Raw genomic sequence first — 16,502 nt, forward strand, 5'->3', positions numbered from 1 at the left:
TGATATTGAAATATTTGACATGAAAAATTTTGAAACTTAAAAAAATGTTTATTTTATTTGAGAAAATTTCTCTATGATGGATTGAAAAAACATAAAATTATTTGGGTTCAAGACTTGTGTTCTTAAATAATCATATAATTGGATATTTATTTTATTTATCTAATATTTTTTGTTTTATATCAGAAAGAAATGAATGCAAAAGTCATAGAGAATATTTTGCATCCAACATCTGATCTTCCTCAAGATCAATGGAACGCGGATCCTTAACTTTTGTTCTTTTCCAAGATACCCAACATTTTGTTATTCACCGACAACGATGAAGATGAATCAGATTCAAAATTTGTTATATAATTTTACTTTAATATTATGTGTAAATAATATAATTTATGTGTAAACAATGTAGTTTGTAAACAAATGAACTTATTAATATTTTGTGTAAACAATGTAATGAGCAGGGCCGGTCCTGTGCATGTGCAGCATGTGCTGCAGCATAGGGCCCCAAATATTAGAGGGCCCAAAATTTTGAAATTTTTTATTTTTTTTCATAAATATTAATAAAAATAAATAAAATGTTATTAAAAAAATTCAATAATCGAAAAAAATATTATGATAAAAACTCAATACATACAAAAATCAAGATTGATCAAAACTTAAAATAATTATAATTAAGTTTATTTTTAATTAATATATAATTGCATTTTTAATATATATTTTTTAATTATTATAATCGTGTTTTAAAAAAAAATTAGGCTCATTTTTATAATTAGAACGGGGTCTCCGATATAATTGGGTCGCCCCTGGTAATGAGTATTTTAATAAAAATATGTCTCCTTGATTTTAGCCATAAGCCGAGAGGTATGTGACGCTAGTTTTGAAAATATAAAAAATCTATTGTTGGGGATCGAACCAATGACTATTTCAACTGACCCTTTAATTATTCTAAAACCAGTGGGTAAAATGACAAGTTTTTATGATATCCTTCGTTACCTCGTCTTTGTAACCGAGGTTAAATCACTTTGCGTTTGAGTTTAACTGTGTTTTTTATAGTAGTGCACATCACAACGATTGTTAATTATGATTCTGGTTATATGTAATGTTAATTGTGAGTGTGGTTTGTTCTTCTAATCTAACTTAATTTGTCATATTATTAAGTTCTAAATCAAATTGAAAGTTATATGTTTATTGATAAGTTGATGAAATAAATATTTTACATAAGTTATAATAAACTTAAGTATACATCACTGCTACAAATAATACATTTCATGACAAAGCTTTCATCTCACCCAACAAAAAACTGAAGTATAATGTCAATGTGTGCATGTATTATTTTTTATTTTTAAATAAATACCACATATTTCTTCAATTTCTAAATATAACAGAGAGGAAAAATAAATCCGGACATGCTTCAAATTCTAGCAACAATAGTGTATGTTTTTATTTCTTTTAAAGTTGTGTCTTTCTTTTTATTTTATTTTTTATTTTTAAATTAGTTATCTATTCCCATGAAAACATTTTCTCAAAATAATGAACTCTCTCAGAGATGAATTGCAAGTTTAGAAAAAAAATTCTTTTGGTAGGAACGGATAACTTATCAGAAATTTGAAAAGATTTTTTGTTCTCTAAAAATCCATTGTTAAAAAAAACTTTTTTCCCTTGATTTTTTTACAGAAACCGAGATGTATGTGGCGCTTAGGATGTAACATATTTTATTGTATTTTTTTATTTGAAAAGGAACACATTTTACCTCAGTTTTGAGTAATAACCAAGATAAAATATAAATGTGTTTATTCAGTTTTTCCACACTCCTTAAATAAATAGTTGTCGTCCATTTAACAAATATCAATTCTCAAGACACTATCATTAGTGATCCGCGTGAAACTTAATACCCTCATTATAAAAATATTATGAATATTAAAAATTTATAATGAAATATTTGACATGAAAACTTTCGAACTTAAAAAAACATTTATTTTATTTGGAAAATTTTCTCTATGATGAATTGTAAATGCAGAAAATCATTTGGGTTCAAGGCTTATGCTCTTAAATAATCATATAATTGAATATTTAATTTTATATATCTAACCTTTTTTTGTTTTATATTAGAAACAAATGAATGCAAAAGTCATAGAGAATATTATGCATCCAACATTTGATATTTCTCAAGATCAATGAAACGAGGATCCTTAACATTTGTTTTTTCTCAAGATATCCGATATTTTGTTATTTCACCGACAACGATGACGATGAATCAGATTCAAAATTTGTTATATATTTTTACTTTAATATTATGTGTAAACAATGTAATATTATGTGTAAACAATGTAATATTATGTGTAAACAATGTAATTTGTAAACAATGTAATTTGTAAACAAATTAACAAATTAGTTTATTAATATTTTGTGCAAACAATGTAATGAGTATTTAAAAAAAAATTGTCCCCTCGGTTCTAGCCATAATCCGACAGGTATGTGGTGCTAGCTTTGAAAATATAAAAAACATCTTGTTGAGAATCGAACTAATGACCATTTCAACTGTCCCCTCGATTATTCTAAAATCGGTGGGTAAAGTGACATGGTTTCATGATGTCTTTCGTTATCTTGTCTCTGTGACCGAGGTTAAATGAATTTCGCGTCCGAGATTAAATGTGTTTTTTGTAGTAGTGCACATCATAACTGTTCTTAATTATGATTGTGGTTATATGTAACGTTGATTGTGATTGCGGTTATATAAAATGTACTTCACATAACTCTTTCATCTTTATCCGTCTTCAGCTCAAACTTGTTGAAATGTATTTTCCATTTATTGTCAATGAGAGTGAACATTACTCAAACTTGACAACTCTTTGATTTTTTGAATATCGTAGAAAATTATCCAATTTGGATTTCAGATCGACGAGAGGGGTGTCCTCGATGACCCTAAATTGAAGTGGAGTTTCGTGCCATTAAAGTAGACAAATACGAAATGCGGATATGTATTATGATGAAGTGTGTTTTTGTAAAGAACATTATATGTGAGGTTCCTATTTATATAAGTTTTTGATCAATTTGGATCTTAGAATTTCAATCCCATGTCAGGGGATATTTTATATATACCCTAAGTTTATAAAAAAAATTAACTACAAAATGCATCTCCGAATTATATTTTGGTAAAAATGGGATGAGCCTAACTTACAATCTCTTTTATGTGATTTTTAATGTGTTCGAAAATCTCATCTCTAGAAACTTTCAAAAATAAATTTGGATTAATTCACCCACACTCCAGGATACGTACCAAGTATTTCCCAAACATTATTTTGGATTGATATTGGACTCATATCCAATAGAAACTTTGAAGGCAATAATCAATAATAGGTTATTTTGTGATAATAATAATAATAATAATATAAAAAAGAGCAATTAATTAGGCGCGCAATCACTCAACTACTAGAGTTAGTTAAGTACTTACTAGTAATCTTCATAGAGATAAAAGGGTAATTCTGAGAATTCCTTTGAATCAGTTAGTTTTTCTCCCGCCAAAACTTGTAACCCTTTCATCGTTCTGTTTTGTAACTGTTACCGGCATGGGAAACGCCTTCTTCTTCCACCTCCTCCTCCTCCTAATGCTGAGTCTGATTATCTTTGCCGTCACAGAAGCGGCGGCGCCGCCACCTTCATCAAGAGGAGGATGCACCGATCAGCTAATTCTATTCTCTCCGTGTTTTTCTTACGTTTCGTCTCTTCCAAACAACTTAACGGAGACACCTTCAACCAAATGCTGCGACGCTTTCTCATCGTCGTTCGCACCTAACTCCCTCTGTTTCTGCTATCTCCTCCGTGACAATCACATCCTCGGCTTCCCTCTCAACTCCACAAGGCTTCTTTCACTCTCCTCCCTCTGTCTTTCGCCTCCACCAACAGTCTCTTCTCTCAATTTTCTCTGCGGAGGTTCTTTCTTTTTCTTCTTCCTTTTCCATAAATTTAGATCCACAGTACATAATTAACTAGAGATATTGATTGCATGGAAACTGAAAATTGTTATTTGATTCACATTATTACAGAATCGTCGACTCTGCCACCTCTCGGTCATGCTGATATTTAGAGAATCCCAACAATTCTTCAGTAACAGGTGCTTTGTTAATTTTCTGCTTTCAATTTTTTGTTTAAAAATTATCATAATCACCATAGTTAGCTATGAAGGAGCTTCTCTAAATAAAATAAAAAAGTTACTAGATTTATCCGAGAGGAATTCATCGTTCTGTCAATGATGTACCACTAAATTAAAAATATATGTGCGATTTAACAGAATATACTTTAGTCATTGGTTCACAGTGTAAAATTATTTAACAGTAAAATTGACGATGACATGTGATTAAATAGGGTCGGTATCCAATAGTTCAGAAGGGGAAACCGTACCCGGCAAGGGCAATGGAGCATGGACAGGATTGTACTTTCCATCGAGGAATGCATCAAATTCAACCGTCATTGATGATGGTAGAGTCCACTTTGATTTTTGGCTACTCTGTCAATTTCTTGCAATTATTTATCAGATGCCTCCACTCTTCAAACTCAACATACTCTATTAATGCTCAAAAAGCCAAGACAGTGCTCATTGTGTTTGATGGCTTGTTCTTGAAATTGCTCAACACTGCCAACTTTGTCAATACGGTGTTATGTCTAGATTTTCAAGCGTCTGTCGTATTTTCAATGTTTTCTGCTGCCCCAACTGCTTGATATAACCTTCTCAGATTGATCCTATTATGCGTGAAGTGGACATTATAGAGATATTCATCTCTATGGTAATAGTAAAAATAATGTGTGCTCTAGATTCTACAATTGTGCATTTACCATTTATATGCATATCAAGAATATCTAACAATGATATTGCGAAATATGTCCAAATGAATAGAAACGGTTTAGAAGGTTGAAAAATGTTAGTGCCAAAGCAAATTAAGTCGAACTCAAAGGCGATAGCTAGGAGGTCTCAAAGAAAAGAAAAGAAAAGAGAAAGACATGTAAAATTTATTATATGAAGCAACCACTTTATTTTTATTTTACAATTCTGTATTAGTCACTAGCTTTAATTTTTATTTTTAGTTTGGAACCTACACCCACTATAATGGAAAATACACATAAGAGCTTGGTCCATCATAGCTCTGCTTCAGGACCATCAATGCAGAGGTAGAATCCATAAGCCACAAATAAGTAACCACATGGAATGCTATCAAATCAATGCATATCTAATGTAATTTTCTTAAATACATTAACACCAATGAAAGGGCATCATTGTATGGTCAATTATCAAGGTACATGATAAGGACATCTACTCTTAGTACCTACAGAACACATATCAGACTCCATTTATAACACTTAAAAAAATATAGAAACATGTATATAATTACAGTATGCATCTGATGTACAGCTGACCAATTCCCATGGAAATATCTTTCAGTATTTTTACCCAGGTATTTTATAGATCTATCGGCAAATTGTAAAGACATTTTTGTGGGTTTGACTTCACCAAAATGGAGTCTTTTACATATGGATAGAGGCATCATAGTGATACTCGCTCCAAGATCACACATGGCTTTGTGTTACCGATGACACGGGGAATTGAGAATCTTCCTAAGTCTTTCAGCTTTGAAGTCAACTTGTTTTGAATGATAGTATTGCACTCCTCTGTGAGTGCCACCGTACCAGTTTCATCGAGCTTTCGCTTATTTGACCGGATTTCCTTCAAGAATTTGGCATATGAGGGCATCTTAAGTTATAGCCTCATTGAAGGGTATCTTGATATAGAGCTTTTTGAACAACTCAACAAACTTCCTAAATTGTTTCTCAATCTTGGCTTTCGCTAGTCTCTGTGGAAACGGAATGGAAGACTTGTATGGAGGAGAAGCTACATATGACTCTTCTTTTTCTTTCTCAACTATCTTCTTCGCAGGTGGTGTTGGCTAGCTCTCCTTTTCGGGTGTTACAGACTCACTCTCTTTTGTTAAACTGATATAAAACTTTCATATTATTTCCTTGTATATTACAAGGAGGGAATAAAATTTTCATATTATTTCCTTGTATATTACAAGGAGGGAATAAGTTATATTTATATACACAGAAAGCCTATTTCTAATTATAATTAAATCAGAATAATTATAGCCAAATCATGGTAATTAACAATTAATAACTATATTCTTATTATAGTTCCTAAAATCTTGTTGACATCTAACGCCAACACTTCCCCTCAAGTTGGTGCATAGAGATCTCGAATGGCCAACTTGTCAAGTGCGTTGTAGAAGTCTCTGCTACATACAACTTTTGTGAGTATATCTGCTAATTGATCTTCAGATTTAACAAACGGGAATTGAATTATCTTGGTCTCCAAATTTTGCTTAATGAAGTGTCGATCTATTTCCACGTGTTTTGTCCGATAATGTTGAACCGGATTATGAGCAATTTCAATTGCAGACTTGTTGTCACAAAAAAGGTTCATCGCATTGTTCGGAGCAAAGCCAATTTCAATTAACAATCTTCGAAGCCAAAGAAGCTCACAAAGACCTTTAGCCATCCCTCGAAACTTTGCTTCAGCACTTGATAATGCTACAACCTTTTGTTTCTTACTTTTCCATGTAACCAAATTTCCTCCAACAAAGATAAAATAGCCTGAGGTGGATTTTCTGTTGGTGATATCTCCTGCCTAGTCAGCGTCTGTATAACCTTCAACTTGTACATGATTATTCTTTGTGAACATCAAGCCTTTTCCAGGCGAGGACTTCAAGTACCGCATGATTTGAATTATCGCGTCCATGTGATCTTTACTCGGGTTGTGCATAAATTGACTTACTACACTTACCGCATACGCTATATCAGGTCGTGTATGAGATAAGTAAATAAGTTTGCCAACCAATCTCTGGTACCTTCCTTTGTTTGTTGGCACTTGGTCTGGATATTCTCCAAGTTGGTGGTTCTGGACAATTGGAGTATCTACAAGTTTACAGTCTAGTAGCCCAACTTCTGATAAAAGATCTAGGATATATTTTCGTTGAAATAAAAAGATGCCTTTCTTCGACCTAGCAACTTCAATACCTAGAAAATATTTGAGCCCACCTAGATTTTTCATCTCAAATTCGGTTGCAAGTTGTTTTTGAAGTTTTGCTATTTCCTCAGAGTCATCTCCTGTAATAATCATATCATCTACATACACAATCAAAGTTGTGACCTTACCTTGACGATGTTTCAGAAACAACGTATGATCTGTGTTGCTTTGTTGGAAGCCATATTTTTTCATTGCCAGGTTCAATCTCCCAAACCACGCTCTAAGAGACTGCTTCAAGCCGTACAAACTGCGTTGCAATTTACACACCACCTTAGTCTCATAATTTGTCATGTATCCCGGAGGGATATCCATATATATTTCTTCTTTCAAGTGCCCATGGAGAAATGCATTTTTCACGTCTAACTGATGCAATGGTCAATCCAGATTTACTGCAAGAGATAAAAGAACTCTGATAGTGCTCAACTTGGCAACAGGTGAAAAAGTTTCTTGATAGTCTACGCCATATGTTTGTGTAAAGCCTTTAGCCACTAATCTTGCTTTGTACCTTTCAATAGACCTATCAGCTTTGTCCTTGATAGAGAAAACCCACTTACACCCTACTGGTTTCTTTCCTTTTGGTAAAGGGACAAGAGTCCATGTCGCATTCTTGTTTAATGCCTCCATTTCTTCATCCATAGCTTGAACCCATCTAGGGTCTTCAATGGCCTCTTCAACGTTGCTAGGTACACTGTATAAAGACAACTCATTTGCAAATTTCTTAAGGGGTTCAGACAAGTCCTTCATAGAGACATAATTAGCAATTGGATACCTTGATATATGATCCTCTTCTTCAGGAGAGTAACGCTTCGGTGGTTTTCCCCGAATATGCCTGTGAGGTAATTCATAGCTAACAGAGATATCACCATTATTATTATTATTATTATTATTATGAGATATAGGAGAGTTTACCTCAATGATATTCTCAGGAGATAGATCGTTGAGTACTGGAGAGGGGGGGGGGGGGGAATTCCGATACTTCAACTTCAGGACTCATATGGTCTGTTTGAGTTTGACAAGAATCACCAAAAACTTCAGTTGAAGGAATATCAATATCTTTGAACCAGTCAAATGTCGACCAATTCGACTCTTCTTCTGGTGTCTCCCTCTGAAGAGAAGAATTGGGTGATACAGATGAGTAGAAATGGTCAAATTCCAAGAATGTAACATCCATAGTTACATAAATGCGTCGAGTAATAGGGTCATAGCAACGATACCCTTTCTGGTGTACACCATATCCCAAAAAAAAGGCAGTGAATGGCACACGAATCAAGCTTTGTACGCTGGTTTTTATGTAGGTGAACAAACGCAACACACCCAAAGACTCGAGGTGGCAGCATTTGTATTGTAGGCAGCGGTACAAATATGGACAAGGTCTGCAGCGGAGTTTTAAATTCAAGGACCTTCGATGGCATCCGATTGATGAGATATACTGTTGTAGTAACAGCGTCAGTCCAATGGTGGTGGGGCACATGTGCTCCATGTAAAAGAGCACGGGCAGTTTTAAGAATATGGCGATTTTTTTCGTTCTGCAACACCATTTTGTTGTGGGGTTTGTGGACACGTGGTTTCGTGAATAAGTCCGTGTTTTTTGAAATACTCATGGAATTGATGATTTACAAACTCCCCACCATTATCAGAGTGAAGGATCTTAATTTTCTTTGAATATTGAGTTTGAATCATTTTATGGAATTGTTGAAATATGTGTATCACTTAATTTTTTGTTTCAACAAATAAATCCAAGTCATTCGAGTGCAATCATCAACAAATATCACAAACCACCGATAACCAGAGATAAAAGATTTTGGGGATGGACCCCATACATCAGAATGGATTAAAGCAAACGGAGCATTACTTTTATTCATACTTGATGGAAAAGTAACTCGATGACTCTTGGCTAAAATACAAGCTTCACATTTGAAGTTCAACAAGGATGTATCTGAAAATAAGCTTGGGAACACATGTTTCAGGTAGCCAAACGAAGGATGGCCTAATCGGCGATGCCAAAGTAAGACTTGCTCCATTTTATTGTTTCTTGGATAATGCATGTGATGCGCTCGGCCTACACTAAAATCCTCCATATAGTAAAGTCCCCCTCTCTTAGTACCACGCCCAATGATCTCCTTCGTGAGAATATCCTGAAGGAAACAAAAAATGGATAAATCAGCACAACACATTTCAAGTCTTTTGTAACTTGACTCACAAACAGCAACTTATGAGAGAGAGAGAGAGGGAACAAGTAGTGTATTTGAAAGCGAAAGGGTTGGTGATAACATCACAGTTCCATCCCCTGTTACCTTTGATAAACCACCATTTGCGTTGGCAATACTTGAGCGCCGAGGGGTTGAACGTTCAGAAAAATCAGCAGCATCGAACGTCATATGATCGGTAGCTCCGGAATCAAGTATCCATGCATTAGAGTCATCATCATGATTAGAGCAAATTAGAACATTACCTTCAGTGGTGTGGGAACTTGATTTTGGAATGAGGGAAAGATGGGGTTCGACAGTAGCTACTGCAGCTTTTCCCGGGTTGCTATCAGTTGTATCGCGACGCTTTCGAGTCTGAAAATCTGTCCACCAATCTGGATATCCGTGAAGCTTAAAACAGGTCTCGCTAGTATGTTTGTTACCTCCACAATGAGAGCACTTAGTGCCATTAGATGGTTTTTTATGTTTGGATTGAGAAAGTATCTTACTGCTATGTAATTTGAGACCCTAGATGCAAGAACTGCTCCAGATAATTCATTGGAGTTGTCTGTCATCACTGCCTGACGAAGAGCTTCCCTCCTAACATGTGCATATGCTTGTTCCACTGTTGGAAACGATTTCATTTGTAAAACATCGTTTCTGATATTATCTAAGCGGTCATCAAGTCCATCCAAAAACACACACATTCGTTCTTCTTGGATAAGTGTATTGTAGTTTTGGATATCAACTTGACATGTCAACGGATTTGGACGACGAAAATCTATCTCACGCCAAATTCCTTGGAGATCGTTATAATATTTTTCAAGAGAACCACCGGCTTGTTTAAGACGTGTCACCCGTCGCCGAAGGTCATACACCTGGGAGGTGTCACTGGCATCAAAGTACGTGGTCGCAATTGCATCCCACACCAGCTTGGCAGTGGAGAAGCGAATAAAGTTGTTGATTAGAGAAGAGTCCATTGAGTTGATTATCCATCCCTTAACAATCACATTGTCAGTCCGCCAACGTCGAAACGTAGGATCTGTTTGAGGGGGTTGCGGGAGATCTCCATTGATATATCCTAGTTTGTCTTTGCCCGAGATATACATCTCAACCACCTGGGACCAAAGGGGATAGTTGTTGCCATCTAACTTGATGCCAATCGGTGCCACCGTATGGTCAGAGCCAATTTGTGACGGGGCTGACGCACGGTTCAGAACTTCCGTCATTTTCGTCGTCAATTCAGCAAGAATGGAAGACGAGGTAACCTCATCGGAGTTTGAATCCGAGTCGGCCATGGAAGAAGGATGGAAAGTGTTACCGTAGGTCAGGATTAAGACCTGGCGGCTGATACCATGTTAAACTGATATAAAACTTTCATATTATTTCAATCGTATATTACAAGGAGGGAATAGGTTATATTTATATACACAGAAAACATATTTCTAATTATAACTAAATCAGAATAATTATAGCCAAATCATGGTAATTAATAATTAATAACTATATTCCTATTATAGTTCCTAAAATCTTGTTGATAGCTAACGCCAACATCTTTATCATTTTCTTTTTCACACTTGTCGTCGGTGATTTCCAGCTATTTACTGCATATATGTCCCTTTGGGTTTGGTTCTGGTTGTCTTGAAAAAATTTCAGATGGGGCAAATGTAGATGTTTGTTGTTGGGTTACTTGAGAAATTTGAATCTTCTAACATTTTATTGTGAATAGTCATGGCGTCAACTTTAGTCGCGAGCTTCCTAAATACTTCATTAGTGTGAATGTTTTGGTTCTTGAAGTCCTCGTTTTTCCAGATTTGGGTTATGATAAAGTTTTCCATAAGCATCTCGAGGTTTGATTTTCGATATTCGGGGAGGAGCAGGGGCACCCCTCAGCAGGCGGTGTAGGTCCAGTAGCAAATTGAGGATTATTGTTTTTGTATGAGAAATTGGGATGGTTTCTCTTACAGGGCTATAGGTATTAGAGTATGGGTTTCCGTGGTGGGTATAATTTATCTGGTCAAGGGTGGGTTCCGTTACGGCCATCAATTGACATGGAACACCAATATGACCAGCTATTCCACAAATTTTTCAATTTAGAGTTACAGCGCCTGCAGTAGAAGCATGTGTGATGCTTATATAAAACGTTCACCTTTGCGTTCATATGGTCGAGGACACTAACTTTGTAAAGTCCTCACTTTTGAGAGGTCTTTTCAGTGAGAGCTCCTTCGCTCCCCCATTGATAATGGTTTAGGTTCATGTCCTCGATAAGAGCATAAGCCTCATCGTAGGGCTTATTCATAAGGGCAGCTCCCGTAGCAGCGTCTAGAGTCATTCTCGTATTGTAGAGAAGACCAATGTAGAAATTATGGAATACAAGCCAATTTTTGAGTCTGTGATGTGGGCGTTTTCGCATCATCTCCTTGAATCGCTCTCATGCTTCGAAAAACTATTCTCCATCCATATGCCTAAAGCAGGCGATTCGGTTTCTATGGTGTGTCGTCTTACTGGGTAGAAAATATTTAGTTAGGAATGCCTTTTTAAGTTCGTCCCATGTCATTATGAAATTGGATAAAAGAGACTGTAGCCATGCTCTGGCTCTATTCCTAAGGGAAAATGGGAAAATTCTTAATTGAAACACGCCTGGGTCCACTCCGTTGCATTTTAGTGTCGCAATATTCGACAAACACCGAAAGGTGTAAATTCGGGCCATCCGCTGGGGAACCGAAAAACTGGATTTGTTGCACCATGTGCAGCAGAGACAGATTCAGTTCAAAATTGTTCTCTTCTATGGCAGGACGAACAATGCTCGAATAAGGTTCTTCATTCGAGGGTACTGCAAATTCTTTAAGCGGAAAATTATCATTTTCAGTCATCCCTTATTGCATTTCAAGTAATCGACGTCTCTCATGGAAATAAGACTCGATTTTATTAATCGGGTCAGCAAGATTCCCTAAACTCGGGGCTCTTTGCATACAATCGAAAACGAGAAAAGAAATAGATAATTGTCTTTAGTCTAAAGGGTGAAACAACGAAGTAATGATATTGAAAATTTTGTCCTCGACAACGGCACCAAAAACTTGATGGGTCGCAAGTATACGGCTATATCGAAGTAATAAAAAGAGTTATCTTCCTCAGGGAGCTATGAACAAATACCGTTCTCTATGGTTTTTATGAGTATCTAAGGCTTCGCGAAAGACTAATTCGTTTGCGCGAAAACGTAAAATATTTGATTTCCTTAATATTAAAAACTAGAGTTCAAGACAATGATTTTTGTCCTCCATTTCACTCATACGAATTGTCATATCGATTATAACGAGAATTATTCTTTTTGTAGAAAATAGTATGACTAGTGGTAACTTCCATTTTCGTCGGCGCATCACTGTTCCTCAAAAATCACGAAATGTCTACTTTCACAGCATGAGTAACAAATTTATATACCTTTTACAAAATAAAATTAATTTCTCAAAAATTGCAAAATCAACTGATCGAATTTCTAATTCGGATACCGTTTACACCTTTTCAACACGTAAACGATATCTTTGTGCTTCTACTTTCGTAGTAAACAACTCTTCTTTTGAAAACACAAATTACGAAACAAATATATCATTCATGTTACAATTAATATTCATACAATTCACATGAGGTCTGTCGATATGATAGTCTTTATGTCTCAAACTCTAAATGAAATATACTCAGACATAATTAACAGCAAAAATGTGTAAACGTAATGAACATACAAAGCATACATCATAAAGGTGGAAAATACATCCTAGAAATGCAGTGAATATTAATAAGAATGCTCCAATGGAGACTTTATTCAAATACAACAACGAATAAAGAAAACCACAGGAGAATGATAAAACGCATTAGCAAAATACCAAAGAAAAACTTCAACTTGCATAAACTATAGAGAAATTTAGAGTAATTATAATGCAAATAAAGCATGCATCCATCTACATGTGTTGCAATGATGTTTTTATATGTCCAATGACACTAAAATAGTAGTTGATGGCCCAAGAAGTCCTCTAGAACACAAAACCGCAAGGAAACTAATTGAAACGTGATGAAAATACTTGACATCATAGACATCATGGGTAATGATGACCCGCCCGTCATGGTTAGAAAATCTGAATTCAAAGTCTGTCTGCCCGTCATTGCTTCAAGCGCGCTGACTTCTTATTCCTTCTAGGACCATGACGGGCATCATGGGTGATGGTGGCCTGCCCGTCATGGTTGATGATAGCTTGATTCTCATGTGCTTTTTCTTCCTTATGCTTTCGCATTCAACGCCAAATTCCATTTATCTGTAACATAATAGAAATACTTAATGTTTGTAGTAAAATGCGAATAAGAACATAAAAAAACATAAAAATAAAACTAGATAAAAACGGTAAAAACAATTGTGAACAATTTATTCATCATAGTTGTACAGGTAATCCAGAGAAGACAAACTTGGAATAACATCTGCAACAATCGTAGTGCTTCCGCCTTTAATCTCCCTCTCCTATTCTCCTGTTGAGATAAGGGTGAATCTATTATCTTTTTTACTACCTTTAATCCACAAAAACTCTTTCTCAATTGATCCTGACATCCCTATTTATAGACTTGAGAAAGGTAGGCTCGATAGACGCGCACCGCCCATCTTCGTCTTGCGCGTCTACTTTCTTCCCTGTTAAGCAATGTCAGCTCACCCTACAACTATCCCTAACCACCTTAGCTCACTAGACGCACCACCCATCTTCGACTAGCACACAAATCATTCCTTCACCACGAAGTAACTTAGTCTTGAAATCTTCTCTCACCCATGCTCTCCTAGCGCACCCATGAACTACCTCTATAATTCATTCATTCTACTTGTACTCATCATACCTTATCATACGAGATTGATAACAAAGCCTCATCAAGTTTTAATATATCATTACTACTTATTGGAATTGGAATTAAATAAATATATCAGAGCTCTCAAACTCATCAACTTTAGTTGATATCACTATTACGTATTGGAATTGGAATTAAATAAATATATCAGACCTCTCAAACTCATCAACTTCAGTTGATATCACTACTACGTATTGGAATTGGAATTAAATGAATATATCAGACCTCTCAAACTCAACAACTTTAGTTTATATCACTACTATGTATTGGAATTGGAGTTAAATAAATATATCAGAGCTCTCAAACTCACTAACTTTTAATTGATATCACTACTACGTATTAGAATTGAAATTAAATAAATATATCAGAGCTCTCAAACTCATCAACTTTAGTTGATGTCACTACTACGTATTGGAATTGGAATTAAATAAATATATCAGACATCTCAAACTCACAAACTTTAGTTGATATCACTATTACGTATTGGAATTGGAATTAAATGAATATATCAGACCTCTCAAACTCATCAACTTTAGTTGATATCACTACTACGTATTGGAATTGGAATTAAATAAATATATCAGGCCTCTCAAACTCATCAACTTTAGTTGATATCACGTATTGGAATTAGAATTAAATAAATATATCATAACTCTCAAACTCATTAACTTTAGTTGATATCACTACTATGTATTGGAATTGGAATTAAATAAATATATCATACCTCTCACACTCATCAACTTTAGTTGATATCACTACTACATATTGGAACTGGAATTAAATAAATACATCAGTCCTCTCAAACTCATCAACTTTAGTTGATATCACTATGTATTGGAATTAAATATCAGCTCTCAAAACTAAACTACCTTACCTTGGACTTTTCTTTTCACTGCTCCTCTATCTATGTATCTCTTTTCTTTTACTCCTTATAACAACACCAACTAGTGAAGGTGTTGACTAGAGTCATACTGTGAACAACTATGTAGATCTGACTAGAAGAGTGATACAAGGAGAGATGTTTTTTAAATAACCATCCTTTTCAAATTAAATACTAAAATAACTTATTTTTAAAATTAATTATCGAAATAACCATCTTTCATTACTGATGCACCAGTTGAACTGGCGCATCTAATTTGCATTCAAAGGAGGCGTCAAAGTCATTGGCGCATGCATGCATTGCAAATGAGCATAAGCGCCAACATCTTATGTGCATGCATGCCTTGAAGCCACATGCATTGGCTCATGCATACACTACATCAGTGTATGCGTCAATGCATGTGACGCATGCACTTTCCATTTATTTTTTTAAAATTTTAAATTAATTAAATTAAATACTTAAATTAAAAATTATATTATATTATAAAGTAAAAATACATAAAATTGACAAGAAAATCAACGACCTGCCTGATTGAAACACATCCCTGTTCCACATTCAGGTGCGTCAGCTTGTCTTCAAGGTCTCCCATGATTTTCCTGAGATGTTTGGGGTCTTTGAGTGCTTACATGATGCAATGGTGGCTGGTGTGAAGGTTTGGTGGAAGGTCCAGCAGTATTTGATAAATTTGTCATCATTTGTCCCCAATAGCTGGGGGATTGTCATCAATGGCGCTTTTGTAATTGAGCTTGGTGCCCATGTTATCGTAGTTTGGTCGTTGTGGTTGGGTGGATTGTGGATGGTTACCCGAATTGTGACATTTAATCATTTTGGAAACAAAGCAGTGATTCCTGTGATGTACTAAATTCAAACAATGGTTGAGTGTTGTGGCGATGGGACGTTTGGGTATTCATTTGTGGGGGGATACGATGGCATGACGCTGAATCGTATGGATCATTTGAGCTATAGACTGTTGTGGAGGTTGTGTATGGTTGTTGGTGGTTAGAGTTTGATTCTTGACTTTGAGTTTGGATGTGTGGCATGAATTGGTTGCGAGGTTGGGTGGTTGGTGGTTGGATGTATATGGTAGGGTGATGATGTGAGGTTGGTCGTTGGATTTGGGTGGGTTGACATTGTTCTTGGGCGGGGATTTTTTGTTGGGCATTTGATGACGAATCTCCTTGGCGTGGATCAATCAAATATCTTGGCTTAGACACAAATTGTGGTGTGGTAACCGACCTAAATCATGCCATAAAATGTCGAGTTGGTCTAGCACCATGTACGACTAGTTCGTTTAAGATGTGTTATTGTCGATTCCTCCAATGACAACACATCTCTTTTGTAAAGTATCTCCAATCGGAATAATCTCATTAGCCATCGACTCTTTGTTGATGCCAATCTCCCAAACACGTCGGAGGTTCTGGAATTTGTTGTTGCATGCCGAACTGCAGTTTTACACGACAACTCTGGTGCATCTCCACAGTAGTGAACCAGA

At 35.6% G+C, this 16,502-nt stretch overlaps 1 protein-coding gene and 1 non-coding gene across 2 annotated transcripts; both read left to right on the forward strand.

The window, feature by feature from the left end:
- Window positions 1-3,527: 3,527 nt before the first annotated feature.
- Window positions 3,528-4,106, forward strand: LOC127107833 (non-specific lipid transfer protein GPI-anchored 25). Its single transcript, XM_051045162.1, has 2 exons — window positions 3,528-3,924; window positions 4,038-4,106. Exons 1-2 carry the CDS (start codon window positions 3,561-3,563, stop codon window positions 4,076-4,078), a joined length of 405 nt encoding a protein of 134 aa, XP_050901119.1. The 5' UTR covers window positions 3,528-3,560; the 3' UTR covers window positions 4,079-4,106.
- Window positions 4,107-11,639: 7,533 nt separating this feature from the next.
- On the forward strand, window positions 11,640-11,746 carry LOC127108563 (small nucleolar RNA R71). The gene has a single exon (XR_007796093.1). It is a non-coding gene; the product is annotated as a small nucleolar RNA R71 (small nucleolar RNA).
- The last annotated feature ends 4,756 nt before the right edge of the window (window positions 11,747-16,502 follow it).

Source organism: Lathyrus oleraceus, chromosome 7, assembly GCF_024323335.1.
Source record: "Lathyrus oleraceus cultivar Zhongwan6 chromosome 7, CAAS_Psat_ZW6_1.0, whole genome shotgun sequence".
Lineage (NCBI taxonomy): Eukaryota > Viridiplantae > Streptophyta > Magnoliopsida > Fabales > Fabaceae > Lathyrus > Lathyrus oleraceus.

Excerpts from the sequence above, each read along its gene's own strand:
- LOC127107833 (XM_051045162.1), top strand. The coding sequence starts at position 3,561 with ATGGGAAACGCCTTCTTCTTCCACCTCCTCCTCCTCCTAATGCTGAGT. Across the intron at positions 3,925-4,037 it reads TCTCAATTTTCTCTGCGGAG|AATCGTCGACTCTGCCACCT; the intron begins GTTCTTTCTTTT and ends ACATTATTACAG.